This window comes from Erythrolamprus reginae, chromosome Z (genome assembly GCF_031021105.1).
Source record: "Erythrolamprus reginae isolate rEryReg1 chromosome Z, rEryReg1.hap1, whole genome shotgun sequence".
In the NCBI taxonomy this organism is placed as follows: domain Eukaryota; kingdom Metazoa; phylum Chordata; class Lepidosauria; order Squamata; family Dipsadidae; genus Erythrolamprus; species Erythrolamprus reginae.
Window position 1 is genome coordinate 147,866,973 of NC_091963.1, and position 19,295 is coordinate 147,886,267.

Sequence of the window (19,295 nt, forward strand, 5' to 3'; positions counted from 1 at the left end):
GAGGTAATTGCAGCAGGTGGGGGTGGTTGTTAATGCTGCTACTGTTGCACTGTGCGCGCATCTTTAGGTCTCTGGTATGTGTATGCGTCTGAGCGAGATTTCGCTTCTGCGCATGCGCAGGAAACAAAATCCCATGAGGGGATGCACTCATGCATGAGATTTTGGTGATTTTTTGCTTCTGTGCATGGTAGAATTAAAAAATCACTGAAATCCCTCTTATGCGCGCATGCGCAGGAACCAAAATCCCATGAGGGGATGTGCTCATGCATGAGATTTTGGTTATTTTTTTGCTTCCGTGCATGGCAGAATTGAAAAATCACCAAAATCCCTCTTATGCGCACCTGCACAGGAAGCAAAATCTCATGTGCGCATGCACAGGAAGCAAAATCTCATGAGGGATGCGCTTATGCATGAGCTTTTGGTTATTTTTTTGCTTCTGTGCATGGTAGAATAAAAAAATCACTGAAATCCCTCTTATGCGCGCATGCACAGGAAGCAAAATCTCATGAGGAGATGCGCTTATGCATGAGATTTTGGCGATTTTTTGCTTTCGTACATGCATAGAAGCAAAAAATATCTCTGAAATCCCTCTCATGTGCGCATCCCCTCACGCAATTTTGCTTCATGCGCATGCACAGAAGCATAATGTTGCTTGGACGTGCATGCATATCCCGGAGACCCAAAGCTGTGTGTGTAGCTCAACTTTTACTACCGATGTGGCGTCCCCATCTGTACCGGTAGGAACCCGCTACTGAAGGCTCTGGAGGCTTTGGGAGGGCGAAAACCAGGTCTACTGGAACTCCGGAAACAGGCCTGTTTTTGGCCTCTGGAGCCCAGGGGAGGCTGTTTCCACCCTCCTGGAGTCTTGAGGAAACCCTCCAGAGCATGAGGAGGACTTGGCTGGCAATTGGATGGGAGACACCAGGAAGTCCCAGAATTGGCAGTAGAAGCCCTCGATGCAGGTGGGTTTTGACATTCAAACGTTTGTGGAGTGGCCGTCTGTCCGAAATTACAACAACCCTTTGAAAAAGGGAGTTGTGACCAGTTTTCATACTTTCATACACAGAGTGGGCCTTCTCCAGGTCCCGTCAACTAAACAATGTCATTTGGCGGGCCCCAGGGGAAAAGCCTTCTCTGTGGCGGCCCCGACTCTCTGGAACCAGCTCCACCCAGAGATTAGAACTGCCCCAACCCTCCTTGCCTTTCGTTAACTCCTCAAAACCCACCTTTGTCGTCAGGCATGGGGGAACTGAGATATCTCCCCCGGGCCTATACAATTTATATATGGTATGTTTGTATGTATGTCTGCTTAAGAGCCGGGGTGGCGCAGCAGGTAGAGTGCTGTACTGCAGGCCACTGAAGCTGACTATAGATCTGGAGGTCAGCGGTTCAAATCTCATCACCGGCTCAAGGTTGACTCAGCCTTCCATCCTTCCGAGGTGGGTCAAATGAGGACCCGGATTGTGGGGGCCATAGGCTGGCTCTGTTCAAAAGTGCTATTGCTAACATGTTGTAAGCTGCCTTGAGTCTAAGGAGAAGGGCAGCATAAAAATCGAATAAATAAATAATGGGGGTTTTAAAAATATTTTAAATTGTAAATTATTAGATTTGTTATGAACTGTTTTATTGTGTTGTGAGCCGCCCCGAGTCTACGGAGAGGGGAGGCATACAAATCTAATTAATAATAATAATAATAATAATAATAATAATAATAATAATAATAATAATAATGATAATAATTAATGACCAGTAGTGGGTTGCAGCTGGTACAGGGCAACATGATATCCCGGTATTGGGATAACGGACCGCTTCCGTCTTCCCTCCCTCCTGTTTCCAATTCCAGGCTCAGCACATCACCCATCTTCACCGGCTTTCGGAGAATCAGGACAACCTCATCCATCCCGAACATCTGGGGAAACCGCAACTCCAGACCTCGAAAGATTTCACTGACCACGAACTCGATTCCAACATCGTAAGTGATTCCGGACTGATTCAGGCGAAAAACCCTTAATTTTGCAAATACCTTGCCTTGTGTAGATTTTGAGTGACAGCATGACCACTGGTGAGGTCCTCTGTGGATCGCCACAAATTGGTTAACCCACGCATGCGTGGTGCATCTCAGATGCATGCTGCACTCGCCTGTGTAGTCCACACCAAATACGCACTTTTGGATTTTCTACCTTTTTTTCCCCACCCTCCCCAGGCTTCCCTGAAGCTTCCGGAGTGCAAAAAACGGCTCAACGGGCAAACCGGAAGTCTGTTTTTCAAAACTTCCAGTTTGCCCATTATGCCATTTTTTATAGATTAGGTAGGTAGGTAGGTAGATTAGATAGATAGATAGATAGATAGATAGATAGATAGATAGATAGATAGATATTAGATAGATAGATAGATAGATAGATAGATAGATAGATAGATAGATAGAGATTAGATAGATAGATAGAGATTAGATAGATAGATAGAGATTAGATAGAGAGAGAGAGAGAGAGATTAGATAGATAGATAGAGAGAGAGAGAGAGATTAGATAGATAGATAGATAGATAGATAGATAGATAGATAGAGATTAGATAGATAGATAGATAGAGAGAGAGAGAGAGAGAGAGATAGATAGATAGATAGATAGATAGATAGAGAGATTTGATATATATATAGAGAGAGAGATTAGATAGATAGATAGATAGATAGATAGATAGATAGATAGATGCATAGATAGATAGATAGATAGATAGATAGATAGATAGATAGATAGATAGATAGATAGATAGATAGATAGATTAGAGAGAGAGAGAGAGATTAGGTAGGTAAGTAGATTAGAGAGAGAGAGAGAGAGAGAGAGAGAGAGAGATGATAGATTAGATAGATAGATAGATAGATAGATAGATAGACAGACAGACAGACAGACAGACAGACAGATAGATTAGAGAGAGAGATTAGGTAGGTAGGTAGATTAGATAGACAGACAGACAGACAGACAGACAGACAGACAGACAGAGATGATAGATAGATAGATAGATAGATAGATAGATAGATAGATAGATAGATAGATAGATATGAAAGATTGATAGACAGACAGACAAACAGACAAAGAGATAGAGATAGATAGACAGACAGACAGACAGACAGACAGACAGACAGACAGACAGATAGATAACCTCTGAGGTTCCTTTCAACTCTATACCTCTATGTTCTCTCTTGCAGGATACCATGGCTATCAAAAGGCAAAAAAACTGCCGCAGGATCCGGCCCGCTTCTGCCTTTATTAGTGAGTGCAACAACGATCTTTGCAGCCATTATTCTTAAATCCATACAGGTAGTCCTCCTCTTGTGACAATTTGCTTAGCAAACGAACTTACAACGGTACTGAAAAAAAAGGGACTTTGGACCGGTTTTTCGCACTTATGACAACACTTTCCTATTTATGATGGCCCCAGGATCACGTGATCCCTTATTGCCACTTTTTGACAAGCAGCGGGGAAGCCAAATTCACTTAACAATAGATTGACTAATGTTACAACTACAGTGGTACCTCTACCTAAGAATGCCTCTACTTAAGAACGTTTCTAGATGCATGGTATGTTTGTATGTATGATTGGTTTTATAATAAGGTTTTTTAGCTGTTTAAGTATTGGATTGTCACATGTTGTTTTTACCACTGTTGTTAGCTGCCCCGAGTCTATGGAGAAACATAACATAACAAACTGTTATGTTATGCTGTGAGCCGCCCCGAGTCTGTGGAGAGGGGCGGCATACAAATCTAAATAAATAAATAAATAAATAAATAAATACAAATCCAATAAGTAAGTAAGTAAGTAAGTAAGAAATGAAAGGAAAGGAAAGGAAAGGAAAGGAAAGGAAAGGAAAGGAAAGGAAGGAAGGAAGGAACGAAGAACCGGATGTTCAAGATTTTTTTGCCTCTTTTTAAGAACCATTTTCTACTTAAGAACCCGAGCCTGGAAAAATTTCCCAGGAAATTTGAGAGCAGCACGAAGGCCCGGCCAGTTTCCTGCCATTTCCCCTGGGTTTCTCTCTCTGGCGCAGTGTATGGGAGGCAGCCTCGCACCGGGTGTATGGGAGGCGCGTGCTCCTCCTTGCCACCTTAGAGTCCCTCTTTTATTTTTTTAAGCCTTAAAGTTTTGGATTTTTTTTATTCCCCCCACCTTTCTTCAGCAGCGACTGTCCTCCTCCTCTTCTTCCTCCTCCTCCTCCCATCCAAATTCCGAGCTTTTATTTCTTTCCTAATGGTTTTGCACACATTATTTGCTTTTACATTGATTCCTATGGGAAAAATTGCTTCTAATTACAAACTTTTCTACTTACGAACCTGCTCACAGAACAAATTAAGTTCTTAAGTAGAGGTACCACTGTATTCTCATTGAATACTTGGAGTTATATTCTGTTATTTAAGTGTGCCCTTTATTATTTTAAACAGTATATATATCATGTTATACTATGCTATATAATATAGAGAACTCAATCTGTATAGTCTGGAGGACAGAAGGAAAAGGGGGGACAGGATCGAAACATTTAAATATGTTAAAGGGTTAAATAAGGTTCAGGAGGGAAGTGTTTTTAATAGGAAAGTGAACACAAGAACAAGGGGACACAATCTGAAGTTCGTTGGGGGAAAGATCAAAAGCAACGTGAGAAAATATGATTTTACTGAAAGAGTAGTAGATCCTTGGAACAAACTTCCAGCAGACGTGGTTGTTAAATCCACAGTAACTGAATTTAAACATGCCTGGGATAAACATATATCCATTGTAAGATAAAATACAGGAAATAGTATAAGGGCAGACTAGATGGACCATGAGGTCTTTTTCTGCCGTCAGTCTTCTATGTTTCTATGAGAATATAGAATATCTGATAATAATACAATTAAAGGTGAAAAGATTATAGAACTATGTAAAACTAGTAAACAAGCACAAATTATTCGTCGATACAAATATCGCAAAATCCCCCTAGAGATATAAAGGTATGTATGTACTGTGATTCACTTAACAACAGTCATAAAACTGGGACAAAACTCAACACACGTTTCACTTAGCAACGTTTCGCTTGGGGGCTCCATTGCAGTCATAAGTAGAGGACTTCTTATATCCAGGCAATGAAAAGGAGATTTCAACTTTATTTTGAACCAAATAACCTGCAAAAAGATTTTTTTCGGGGGTAGAAAACAACAAAAACTGCCTATTGCATATTCTTTCAGTGTGATTCAAGGAACGACCATCATAAAGTGGAATCCAGCCTGGCGGTGCCTTGCCATACGACTGTGACAACTTAACAACAACTTCTCTTCCATTGTAGGTGGATCGGAGCAGGACAGTGACCTCACAGCCGCTAATATGAACTCCCCGCTCCGGTGGATCTCTCGGGTCGGCCATGCGCCGTATTCCTATTCGCACAGCGCCTCCTTCGATGGGCTTTTCGAGCTGCCCACGGAAGGGAGTCGGCTTGAACACCGGACGTGCAGCAGACCCCGGCCACCTCGCTCGACTCGGTTCCGCTCCAGCGTGAGTAGCTCGTCCAAAAGGTCTCTTTCCTCTTTCCCTGGCCATGTTCTCACCGTTGCTGTTCTGGGTCAGAACACGACAAACCCTCTGAAACAGTAATGGGCAGCCAAATTTTTTACTGCCACACTGTGGGTGGGGCTTATTTTGTGGGTGGGGCTTAATGGTCATGTGACTGAGTAGGAGGGGCTTGCTGGCTATGTGACCAGGTGGGAGTGGCTTGAACGATCATCATCGTTCAAGTAAACTGCTAAGTCCTCAACTTACAACCTTACCAGTGTTGCTCGCTGGGGTGACAATTTGCTTGGTGTTTCTTTGGAGAGGGTTTTTTCCTTGGATCGCAGGGGATATGGTTACACATGCTGCCTGTATGACATCATGCTGGCCATGCTCCCCCCCCCAAACTCAAACACAACCCGGTTGTGGCCCTCAAAAACTTGACACTCCTAGAACCTAAGAACCTAAGAAGAACCCTGCTGAATCAGGCCAAAGCCCATCGAGCCCAGCATTCTGTGTCCCAATTGTCCATGGGGATCTTGAGCAGAAAGAGAAGGCAAGACCCTCCCTTTCCCTGGACCCCCAGCAAATGGGACCCAAGGGAACCCTGCCTGCCTCAACCAGCATAGGGGCAGCACATGGACATCCGTTTAAATAGCCACCTATGATAACACTTGGCATCCATGAATCTGTCTAATCCTGCCTTGAAGCTATCCAGGCTGACAGCTGTCACGACCAGATCTATGTGAAAGAATCGAACAGATCCAGGTGCTTTTCTTCTCTTTCAGAACCGAATTTTTCGTTCCCTGGAATCCAGAGAACAGGACAACGGTTTGGGGGTCAGGCTGGATGAGGGTCTCGAGGAGTTTTTTAACCAGAGAGTTCTGAGCAACACCATCAGGTGAGCCGAGGGAAGGTTCTACGTAGGGCGGGGTTGACGTCGCTCCATTAGGCAAGTAAAAAAACAAACCCAAACGCACAGGTAGAGGCGTTACCTGTCTCAGTCACCGGAATGGCGAGAGGGAACTTTGATGCTAGGTAGAGGCAGGTATTTCTCTCTCTGGCCACAATGAGATTATGTCTGTTGAACAAAACTCTAGATTAGCATCCGACACTCTGCTAGTCCCATTCAGTTGCTCTGATTCCACCCTGCAAGGGATGATCGTGTTGTTAAAAGAAGACAATGAGTCCTTGAGAAAACCTGTTGTTTTACAGGTCTTGTAACATGTTTGTGAACTCCCCAACTCTGGACATTTTCAAGAGGAGATTGGACTGCCATTTGGCTGGGGTGCTATAGGATTTCCTGCTTGGGCAGGGGGTTGGACTTGATGACCTGACGGTCCCTTTCAACACAAACAAACAAACAAACTCTGGGTTGTAAATTTTTTTAAAAATTCAAGAGGCCACTAGAGGGCAGCAAAGCTTTCATATTTTCTTTATCTGCCGCTCTTTGCTGCCTCCTGCTGGAAAAGTTTAAATAAACGTTTAATCAATAATACGACATGGTCCTCAACATGTCCAGACTCCACCCTGCAAGGAATGATCGTGTCGTTAAAAGAAGACAATGAGTCCTTGAGAAAACCTGTTGTTTTACAGGTTTTGTAACATGTTTGTGAACTCCCCAAGTGTGGACATTTTCAAGAGGAGATTGGACTGCCATTTGGCTGGGGTGCTATAGGATTTTCTGCTTGGGCAGCGGGTTGGACTTGGTGACCTGACGGTCCCTTTCAACACTAACTAACTAACTAACTAACTAACTAACTAACTAACTAACTAACTAACTAACTAACTAACTAAGCTAACTAAACTAACTAAACTAACTAACTCTTTGGGTTGTAATTTTTTTTAAAAAATTTTCCAGAGGCCACTAGAGGGCAGCAAAGCTTTCATATTTTCTTTCTCTGCAGCTCTTGGCTGCCTCCTGCTGGAAAAGTTTAAATAAGCGTTTAATCAATAATACAATATGGTCCTCAACATGTACAGACTCCACCCTGTAAGGGACGATGGGGTCATTACAATAAGATAATGATAAATACAGAGTAGGCAAGATCTGGCTCAGAAGCAGTAACTGTGAGGGGGAACCTTGCAGCCCTAGTGGATGACAATTTAAATAGAAGTCAGCCGTGTAGCGCTTGCCTGCAGCCTCAGTCAGCTGAAGGTCAGGAAGCTGATAATGAGTTGCTTCGCTAAAACAGGCTCTGTTCTGTTTGCTGCAAGGAGGTAAATTGTTGGGAGGCAGAGGCTAAAAGGTAGGTGGGTTGGTAGGGCTACATTCACTGTATAAGATGCACCCAAGTTTGCACGCTCTATTGGGGTAAAAAGATGTGACATACTCCTAGGGTACACCTCTTTTCATTGAAATCCATATATTCCATATTTTTCAAATATATATTTTACTTCCTCTTATATTTTACCTCTTTTTTCTCATTTTCTACACTCAATCCATTCGTACCATTTCTTCCATATTGAACAATACTCTGAATTCATTCTGCCTTTCAGTTCAATTGTTCGTTTGCCTTTTAAAAAAAATTATTTTTATTAATTTTTAACAAGTTTAATATACACACAACATAAAACAGTGCATAGTGAAATGTGCCCACCACCCAGACACACACACATTCCCCACCACCAAATCGGGGGTGTTTCTTATATAATCCACTTGACCCAAGAGCAATATATCTATTTACATATTATAGAGTGATTCCAATTTATTTCTTGTAGCTTGGTCTCGGATTCTGCTCCTCATATATCGTCTTACCTTGCCCCACCGTCCCATCAGTTGTCTCAATTCAGTTTCATTATCCAAATTTATCCTTTTATCCATAATTTCAAATTGAATATGGTCCACCATGTACCTATACCAATTTTGCATTGTCCATTTTGTCGCATCCTTCCAACCCAAAACTATTACTGCCTGAGCGCTTTCTATTGCTGCTTGTTTTATTTCTCTAAATTCTCCCATCGCATTGCTTTTAACTAGTACTGCCATTTCCTTAATGATTGTCCATTGTATATTTAGCATTCTATTGATATCCTCTTTCACTTTTTGCCAAAATTCCTGCACTATCGGGCATTCCCAAAACATATGGATAAACACTCTTTTATCTTGACACCCGTGCCAACAATTACCCCTGACATTCTGCTGAAAGTATGCGAGTTGAACGGGAGTAAAATACCACTTATATTTTCCTTCTCATTTCCCTAGCTCAATTGTTAGTTTGCCCGTTTCAGCACAAACATATATTATTTTGATTATTATTAAATATCAGCCAGCCGTGTGCAGTGGTTGCCAAAAAAAATCCAACACAATTCTAGGCCCCATTAAGAGAGGAATAGAATCAAAATCACACGTTAATACCACTTTATAAGGGTTTGGTAAGGCCACACTTGGAATACTGCATTCAGTTCTGCTCACCACGATGCAAAAAGGATATTGGGACTCTAGAACGAGTGCAGAGAAGAGCAACAAAAATGATTAGGGGACTGGAGGCTATAACATACGATGAACGGTTGCAGGAATTGGGCATGGCTAGTTTAATGAAAAGAAAGCCCAGAGGAGACATGATAGCAATGTTCCAATATCTCAGGGGTTGCCACAAAGAAGAAGGAGTCAACCTATTCTCCATAGCACCTGAGGATAGAACAAGAAGCAATGGGTGAAAACTAAACTAGAAGAGAAGTAACTTAGAACGAATGAGAAATTTCCTGACAATTAGAACTATTAATCAGCGGAATAGCTTGCCTCCAGAAGTTGTGAATGCTCCAACATTGGAAGTTTTTAAGATGTTGGATAACCATCTGTCTGAAGTAGTGTGGGGTTTTCTGTCTAAGCAGGGGGTTGGACTAGAAGACCTCCAAGGTCCCTTCCAACTCTGTTATTGCTGTTGTTGTTGTAGTATATTATTATTATTATTATTATTATTATTATTATTATTATTATTATTACTGATGTTGTTCTGAGGGTGTGTTCCTTTGTCTCGAACATTGCTGCTATTATAATATTTATTTATTTATTTATTAGATTTGTATGCTGCCCCTCTCCGTAGACGTAGATGTAAAATGATGTACTTGATAGTCTTATTAGACCTCTTTCTCCCGCTTCCCGCCATCTCAGTTCCGCCGTTTCTCTCCTGCGCAGCTATCCTCGGATCTCGGAGAGCTACGCGGTACAGCCAGGCCTCTCTGATTCCCTCCCACCGCTCCAACGGAAGAGGAAAAAGGGGCTCTTCCATTTTCGCCGATACCGCAGCATCAAGGGAGAGCGGGACCCCAATGACCTGTGCCCCAACCCTCCCCCGCCTCCCCTGAGTGGGGAGGAACAGAAAGCTCCAGTGTACGCCGTTGCCCATGAGAAAGAATGGAAATTGGACCAGGATATCACAGGGGGATCCATGCCCCTTCCAGGAATGGCGATCATGGGAGTGCCTGGGAGCAGGTTAAAAGGCCTCCCGCGCCATTCGAAACAGGTCAGGAAATTTACTTTTGGGGGGGGGCGTGGCGTTTGCCCAGGTCCGCCTGGTGCACCAGTTGCGGCCCTATTTGGACAGGGAGTCATTGCTCACAGTCGCTCATGCCCTTATCACCTCAAGGTTCGATTACTGCAACGCTCTCTACGTGGGGCTACCTTTGAAGAGTGTTCGGAAACTTCAGATCATGCAGAATGCGGCCGCGAGAGCCATCGTGGGGCTTCCTAGATTCGCCCACGTTTCTACAACGCTCTGTGGCCTACACTGGCTGCTGATCAGTTTCCGGTCACAATTCAAAGTGTTGGTAATGACCTTTAAAGCCCTTCATGGCATTGGACCAGAATACCTCCGGAACCGCCTTCTATCGCACGAATCCCAGCAGCTGATAAGGTCCCACAGAGTTGGCCTTCTCCGGGTCCCGTCGACCAAACAATGCCGTTTGGCGGGCCCCAGGGGAAGAGCCTTCTCTGTGGCAGCCCCGGCCCTCTGGAATCAACTCCCCCCGGAGATTAGAACAGCGCCCACCCTCCTTGTCTTTCGCAAGTTATTCAAGACCCACCTATATCGCCAGGCATGGGGGAATCAAGACATCTCCCCCAGGCTTTCTTAAATTTTATGTTTGGTATGTATGTATGGAATGGTTTTTAACAGTTAGGGTTTTTATATAATTTTTATTATTAGATTTGTTCCATTGTATACTGTTTTTATTACTGTTGTGAGCTGCCCTGCGTCTTCAGAGAGGGGCGGCATACAAATATAATAAATTATTATTATTATTATTATTATTATTATTATTATTATTATTATTATTATTAAATGGGATGTAACCAATAATGTGTTGCTACCAGTGAGGTAGGCAACTGTGCACTGTTAGTGGCCGCCAGATTGCACAATTTGCACAATCTGCTCCGGTGCCAATCCTATGGGCGCCTTCATCTTTTTTCTTCCATTTTTTTGTTTCATGTGCAGAAGCAAAATCTTGCGAGGGGATGTGTGTGCATGAGAGAGATTTCTATGATTTTTTTTTGTTTCTGCACATGCATGGAAGCAAAAATAAATTGCGAAAATCTCTTGTGATTTTGGCAATTTTTTGCTTCTGTGCATGTGCGGAAGTAAAAAAAAATTGCCGAAATCTCTCTCGCACACATCCAGTAATGGACAGCCAAAATTTTTACTGCTACACTGTGGGTGTGGCTTATTTTGTGGGTGTGGCTTAATGGTCATGTGACTGGGCAGGAGGGGCTTGCCAGCCATGTGACCAAGTGGGAATGGCTTGAATGATCATCATCGTTCAAGTGAACTGTTAAGTCCTCAACTTACAACCTTTCCAGTGTCACTTGCTGGGGTGACAATTTGCTTCACGTTTCACGCGCTCTCCTTCCTGGGTTGTGAGGGGATGTGTGCAGGGGTGGGCAGCAGGCAAGACAGGGTGGAACGCAGTTCCACCGGTGGAAATGAAGATGTGTGTGCAGCTCCAGTTGTCACTTCCTGCATTACTGGTCTCAGCTCAACTCTCCTTTTTTCCCCTGCTGCTGCTGCGTCTGCGCTCCTTGCTTTTTTCCTCTTTCCTCCTTCCTGGCCTTGGACGAGCTTCCCTCTCTCCTGCCCAGCTCCCCTCCAGCCTCACGCGGCCACCTCTCACCTGAGGTGCAAGCAGAAGGCGTGGGTGGAACTGGCGCTGGCAACATTTATGCTTCTGGCAGCACCCGTTTGCCTATCTACCCAGCCTGAGGCAGGGGGCGACCCAGGAAGGAGAGTGCAGGAAACGCGAGCGACACTGGTAAGGTTGTAAGTCGAGGACTTAACAGTTCACTTGAATGATGATGATCATTCAAGCCACTCCCACCTAGTCACATGACCGTTAAGCCCCACCCACAAAATAAGCCCCACCCACAAAATAAGCCCCACCCACAAAATAAGCCCCACCCACAAAATAAGCCCCACCCACAAAATAAGCCCCACCCACAGGGTGGCAGTAAAAATCATGGCTGCCCATTACTGGATGTGTGAGAGAGAGATTTCGGTGTGTCGTCCTTATTTGTACCAGTAGCAACCCGATACTGGCCAGTTTAGAGGGAAGAAGAATTTGGGGGGGGGGGGTACACACATGATGGCAGAATTCCATTTGAGGTGCTGCCATAAAGAAGAAGGGGTTGAATTGTTTTGCAAAGCAGGATGAGAAACAATGGAGTAAAACTGGAAATTAACGGAGAAAACTTCCTAGCAGTGAGAACAATTAACCAGTGGAACAGCTTAACACCAGAAGTTGTAGGTGGGGGATTTTAAGAAAAAAATATTTGTCTGAAATGGTCCCAGGGCCCCCTGTTTGACTTCCAAGGTCCATTCCAGCTCTATTCTGATGAATTATACACTAAGGGCAATTTCCTTTCCTCCCAAAACAAGATTTGCACCCCAGATTCAGAGAGGGCACCGACGGACCCCTGGAAGACCGAGCTGCTACAGCCGTCACGTGTCCAAGGAGTAGCGCTGCCGGGAATGGAACGGGCTAAAGGTTGGAGTTTGGATGCTAAACTGGAGGTAACAGTCCATCACGGGAACAGAGGGTTGGACTAGAACAGTGATGGGGAACCTATGGCACAAGTCATTGCTCTAGCTCAGCATCAAGTGCATGTGTGTGCTAGCCAGGGCATTTTTGGCTTCCAGAGAGCATTTTTACTCTTCCCCAGCTCCAGGGAAGCTTTTGGAGCCTGGGGAGGGCGAAACACGAGCCTACTGGGCCCACCAGAAGTTGGGAAACAGGCCGTTTCCAGCCATTGTTTTCACCCTCTGTTTTCATCCAGCTGTTTTCACCCTCTGCAGGCATTGAATTATGGGTGTGGGCACTTGCACATGGGCAATAGCACGCGCGCACGCTCTTTCGGTACCCGAGGGGGAAAAAAGGTTCGCCATCACTGGACTAGATGATCTTCAAGGTCCTTTCCATCGTTTGGTTATTCTTGTCTGTGGCACCTGCCTCAATCAGCATTTTTTTCCCCTTGGGTAGAGTGTGGAAATGGAGCAAAGGACGGGGAGTTTGCGGGAGCAGCAGCAAAGAAGGCGGTCTTCAGATGACATGGGTAGGCAGAATTATCCAATCTTTTCCGCTCCTTTCCCCCTCTCCCTTTACGAATATGAGCCTGGGGGCATCGCGCGGCCCGAGGATGCTCTTTCGAAGCACGGGGGCTGCGGCTGAAAATTGGGAATGTCAAAGAATATTAAAAAAAATAATGTTCTATTTATTTTTCTTGCCTTTTTGACTTTATGTGCCTGTTTTCCCCACAACCACCACCCTGCAAGGTAGGTTGGCCTTAGAGAGAGGGACTGCACCAAAGTCACCCAGCTGACATTCATGGCTAAGGCGGGGACTAGAACTCACTGACGCCTGGTGATTGGCCTACAATCACCCAACTGACTTTCATGGCTAAGGCGGGACTAGAACTCACTGACGCCTGGTGATTGACCTACAATCACCCAACTGACTTTCATGGCTAAGGCGGGATTAGAATTCACTGTCTCTCATGATTGGCCTACTGTCATCCAACTGACTTTCATGGCTAAGGCGGGACTAGAACTCACTGACGCCTGGTGATTGGCCTACAATCACCCAACTGACTTTCATGGCTAAGGCGACACTAGAACTCACTGACGCCTGGTGATTGGCCTACAATCACCCAACTGACTTTCATGGCTAAGGCGGGACTAGAACTCACTGACGCCTGGTGATTGGCCTACAATCACCCAACTGACTTTCATGGCTAAGGCGGGATTAGAATTCACTGTCTCTCATGATTGGCCTACAATCACCCAACTGACTTTCATGGCTAAGGCAGGACTAGAACTCACTGTCGCCTGGTGATTGGCCTACAGTCACCCAGCTGATTTTCATGGTTAAAGCGGGACTAGAGCTTACTGTCTCTCATGATTGGCCTACCATCACCCAACTGACTTTCATGGCTAAGGCGGGACTAGAACTCACTGTCACCTGGTGATTGGCCTACAGTCACCCAGTGGGCTTTATGCCTAAGATAAAACTGGACTGGAACTCACCATCTCCTCATGATGGGCCCCAAATCGTCCAGTCCAGTTAAGGCAGGACTAGAACTCAGTGTCACCTGGTGATTGGCCCTAAGTCACACAATGAGCTTTTATGCCTAAGGCTGAACTAGATTAAAACTTACTGTCTCTTGATATTTGGCCTCAAATCACCCAGTTTGCTTCATGCATAAGGTAGAACTTCCGTGTTTCCCTGAAAATAAGACCCTGTCTTATATTTTTTTTGAACCCTGAAATAAGCCCTTGGCCTTCCTGCCATTCACTCAAAAGTCTGTTTGGACTTATTGTCAGGGAATGCCTTATTTTGGGGGGCACAGGGTAGAGCTCACTGTCACCCAGTGGACTTTTATGCATAAAAGAGGACTAGAACTCCCAGTCTCCTGCTCATTGGCTCAGTATCACCCAGACGGCTTTCATGCCTAAGACAGGACTAGAACTCCCAGTCTCCCGATACCTTGGACAGTGTGTGATATTATTTGATTTTTGTTTTTCTTCTTGTTGTTAAATCCACACAGGGCAAAGAGGATGGAGGCCTACCCCTCCCCTGCAGAGTGCCAAGCCCAGCTTTGCCACCATTCGGCGGGCAGAAGCCAGCTGGGATATCGGTGGGTAGACATTCCTGGAACTGCACAAGTTTCAGCCAACGTTTGAAGTCGGTGTCGGTGTCTTTAAAATGGCTAAGTCGTAGTGCCCCCTTCCTCTCTGTACATTTTTCTAAAGACTAAACACTCTTACATAACCTATCTATTCATAAAAACTAAAAACAAATAAGAACAAACAAATTTCAAACTTTTTTCATCTTCCTCTTGGTGATATATATTTACTAATTCAAATTTTTTAATTTTTTTTTTACTCCAAGCCCATGTTAAATTCAACCAATTAACTTTTTTTTTTAATAATACATTTTTATTGGATTATACAGTATACATATTTAAAAACACACATAAACAGATCGTTGTATTCTTAGTTTGTGCATACAATTATAGATTGTTTGTTGTAGGACAATACAACATGTATTTCCGTCCCACCTCTCTACCCCTGCTGCCTCTTTGCAGCTTATCTTATTGTAATTTACGGATAATCGTATCAGCGAAGTTATACACACACACACACACACACACACACACACACACATATATATATATATATATAAATTATACAAATATAAATATCTATACTTATATAGAAATAACAATAATAGCTCAATTAAGAAGAATTTGTCAACAAATAAATAACAATTATTAGTTCATATAATCATTTCTTAGTTTCAAACATCCTTTTTCTTGTATGCCATATATTTACTTTAATTATAAACCGAATAATTAGAAAACATCAAACCTTTCCCATTTCCTTCTTAATAATAATAATAATAATAATAATAATAATAATAATAATAATGCAATAATTCTAAATTTTAACAAATTTAACATCTCATACAAAATAGTAGCAAAAAAAAGAGGAAAAATTTAAAACACCACATTTGATAGGGCTTTTGGTTAGGTCAGGTAGAGGAAAAAGGATGTTGCTCTACGAGGGAGACTCTATGGCAGGATTGGCGAACCTTTTTTCCCTATGGTGCCGAAAGCCTATGTGCACACACTAACATGCCTGCGCGAGTGCCCACACTCATAATTCAATGCCTGGGGAGGGTGAAAATTGCCTCCCCTGCCCTCCCAGAGGCCTTCTGTATGCCAGAAAGCCTCTTTTGCAACCTCTGGTGGGCCCAGTAGGCCCATTTTTCACCCCGTTTTTCACCCTGGAGCCTGGGGAGGGCAAAAATGCTCCTCCCCATTGTCCCAGAGGCCCCCTGGAAGCCGAAAATGCCCTCCCAGAGCCTCTGCATAAGCTGAAAATCAGTTAGCCGGTGCGCATATGCGTGCTGGAGCTGAGCTAGAGCAACGAGGTTCGACTACTGCTACGCTCTCTACATGGGACTACCTTTGAAAAGTGTTCGGAAACTTCAGATCGTGCAGAATGCATCCGCGAGAGCAATCATGGGCTTTCCCAGATTTGCCCATGTCTCATCAACACTCTGCGGCCTTCATTGGCTGCCGATCAGTTTCCGGTCACAATTCAAAGTGTTGGTTATGACCTATAAAGCCCTACATGGCATCGGACTAGACTACCTCCAGGACCGCCTTCTGCCGCACGAATCCCAGTGTCCGATAAGGTCCCACAGAGTTGGCCTTCTCCGGGTCCGTCGACAAAACAATGTTGTCTGATGGGACCCTTCTCTGTGGCAGCCCCCACCCTCTGGAATCAACTCCCCCGGAGATTAGGACCCTCCTTGCCTTTCGTAAACTCCTAAAAACCCACCTATGTTGCCAGGCCTGGGGAAACTGATATTCCCCCAGCTATTCCATTTTATGTATGGTTTGTTTGGATTGTATGAAGGTTTTTAAAATTGTTTTTAATATTGGATTTGTATCTCATGTATTACTTGTTGCGAGCCGTCCCGAGTCTTCAGAGAGGGGCGGCATACAAATCTAATGAATAATAAATAATAATAATAATAATAATAATAATAATAATAATAATAATAATAATGGCTCACGTGCCGGCAGATAAGGCTCTGCATGCCACCTGTGGCACCGGTGCCATAGGTTTGCCACCACTGCTCTATGGTGAGAGGGGAACCGGACTTCTGACCAGCTCCAGAATTGAATAGGGGGGACTTCCAGTTAGGTCCTTTGTGGGTCTTTGAGTTTTGTAAGGTTGCCGACCCCTAGCTTATAGGGAAAAAATTATCTTTGGAGCCTGGTAAATGATGCGGCTGCTTTAATAATCCATCAATGATGGTTTCTTCCTTTCAAAGGAATGGCACAGCCCAAGTACCTACTTAAGTACCTACTTTGCAGGTACTCCTCGACTTACAGAAGTTCTATTCGAACAGTGACCATTCAAAGTTACAACAGCCCTCAGGAAAAGGACCGTTTTTCACAGTTACAACCTTTGTAGGATCCCCAAGGTCAGATGATCAAAATTCAGATAATAATAATAATAATAATAATAATAATAATAATAATAATAATTTAAAAAAAACATAGAAACATAGAAACATAGAATTGCCCCCACCCTCCTTGCCTTTCGTAAGCTTCTTAAAACCCACCTCTGCCGCCAGGCATGGGGGAACTGAGATACTCTTTCCCCCTAGGCCTTTACAATTTTATGCATGGTATGTCTGTATATATGTTTGGTTTTATAATAAGGGTTTTAACTGTTTTAGTATTGGATTTTTATATGCTGTTTTTATTACTGTTGTTAGCCGCCCCGAGTCTAGGGAGAGGGGGAGCATATAAATCCAATAAATAAATAAATAAAATAAAATAAAATAAATAAACTTATCTGATTTCTTTGTTCTTCTCCTCCCAAATCTGCAGCTGAAGAAAGCACCACCCGGGAATGTGGGGGCAAAGACCCCCTGAGAGAGCATCCCCTTGAAGAAAAACACATGGGGGCTGATGAGAGGGATGTGATGCGGGGCACATCAAATTCCGAGAAGGAACGATTGATGGCACCAGCTGGTGCAAAACAACAGGTATTTTTTTTAAATTCAAGAAAAGAATTATTTGGGGGCTGGGAATTTGTGGTGGGGGGATGAAGGGCCGCAATTGAGACTGGAAGATCCATCCATTATTAAGTTCCTACCTGGATTGGGGGAGGGACGGCGTTCCGGTAGCGAAAATGGAGCTGCGCATACAGCTCTGTATGACCGGCAGGCCGGCAAGCGCACCGGAGCGAGATTTGGCTTCTGCACATGCGCAGAAGGAAAATCTCACTGGGGTGCATGCGCGCAAACGCCACTAACGTGGGGCTCTGCAGGCAGTTCCATTTTCACTACCAGTATGCAGTGTGGCCCATACCAGCTAGCAACCCAATAATAATAATAATAATAATAATAATAATAATAATAATAATAATAATAATAATAATAATAATACTGTAATAATAACAACAACAACAACAACAACAACAACAATAATAATTTATTGGATTTTTATGCCGCCCCTCTCCGTAGACTCAGGGCGGCTAACAACAACGATAAAAACAGCATGTGACAATCCAATAATAAAACAACTAAAAACCCTTATTATAAAACCAAACATACACACAAACATACCATGCATAACTTGTAATGGCCTAGGGGGAAGGAATATCTCAACTCCCCCATGCCTGGCTGTATAAATGAGTCTTGAGTAGTTTACGAAAGACAGGGAGGGTGGGGGCAATTCTAATCTCCGGGGTGAGTTGGTTCCAGAGGGCCGGGGCCGCCACAGAGAAAGCTCTTCCCCTGGGGCCCGCCAAATGACATTGTTTAGTCGACGGGACCCGGGGAAGGCCAACTCTGTGGGACCTTATCGGTCACTGGGATTCGTGCGGTAGCAGGCGGAGTCTTAAAACTGGAGATTTAAAACTACCATTCCCAGCATTCCATGCTGGCTGGGTTTGCTGGGAATTGTAGTCCAGTAGCAGCCGGAAGTTTTTTTGCTGAACGGCTGAGAGATTTTTTTTTTTTTTGTCCTTTCCTATGTCCATATCTTCCACTTCCACTTCTCAGCAATTCAGGGATCTCTCTTCCATGCCACGTCCTCCCAAGCCGGTCGCCCTCCCCAGGGGCCGGAAGACCCCCAGCCAACCAGAGAGAAGCCGCAGCAACGAAGAAGGCAGCGGAGCCGTTCTAGAAGATTCCTGCACCTTTCCTCCCATTGCTCAACCCCGGCGTAGACCCAAGGAGCAGGAAGACGAGGGTAAATAAACGCCAACAAAGTCTCGATTTATATGGCTCAGATCCTGGACTGATCGATAGAAGATTTCCAAAAAGCGGAAATTGGAACACAGTGTTCCCTCGATTTTCACGGGTTCAAACTTCGCGGATAGCCTATACCACGGTTTTTAAAAAAATATTAATTAAAAAATACTTCGCGGGTTTTTTTCTATACCACGGTTTTTTCCACCCGATGACATCATACGTCATCGCCAAACTAATAATTTTTGCAAATAAATAACAAAAAATTAATTATTGTTAATAAATAATTATGTTTATAAATATCAGGATCACTAAGTGTCTTATTCAATGGCGAGTACCAGTAATAATGGTGAGTAAATGGCTGTTAAGGGAGGGGGAAAGGGTAATTTAGGGGTTTAAAGTGTTAAGTGATGGCTTGTGATACTGTCCATAGCCAAAATGTTGTATTTACTTCCGCATCTCTACTTGCGGAAATTCGACTTTCGCGGGCGGTGTCAGAACATATCCCCCGCGAAAATCGAGGA

The 19,295-nt window shown here is 43.9% G+C and overlaps 1 protein-coding gene across 1 annotated transcript in view; it reads left to right on the top strand.

The window, feature by feature from the left end:
* Nucleotides 1–19,295, top strand: part of CARMIL3 (capping protein regulator and myosin 1 linker 3) — a gene marked incomplete at its 5' end in the record, with an annotated part of 97,482 nt that overhangs the window by 72,082 nt on the left and 6,105 nt on the right. The window contains 10 exons of the mRNA XM_070728722.1: nucleotides 1,844–1,972; nucleotides 3,200–3,263; nucleotides 5,306–5,511; nucleotides 6,294–6,406; nucleotides 9,644–9,971; nucleotides 12,375–12,509; nucleotides 12,976–13,048; nucleotides 14,540–14,629; nucleotides 17,405–17,562; nucleotides 18,583–18,772. Of these exons, the coding sequence (XP_070584823.1) occupies nucleotides 1,844–1,972; nucleotides 3,200–3,263; nucleotides 5,306–5,511; nucleotides 6,294–6,406; nucleotides 9,644–9,971; nucleotides 12,375–12,509; nucleotides 12,976–13,048; nucleotides 14,540–14,629; nucleotides 17,405–17,562; nucleotides 18,583–18,772 (1,486 nt within the window). The remainder of the gene's footprint in view (nucleotides 1–1,843; nucleotides 1,973–3,199; nucleotides 3,264–5,305; nucleotides 5,512–6,293; nucleotides 6,407–9,643; nucleotides 9,972–12,374; nucleotides 12,510–12,975; nucleotides 13,049–14,539; nucleotides 14,630–17,404; nucleotides 17,563–18,582; nucleotides 18,773–19,295) is intronic.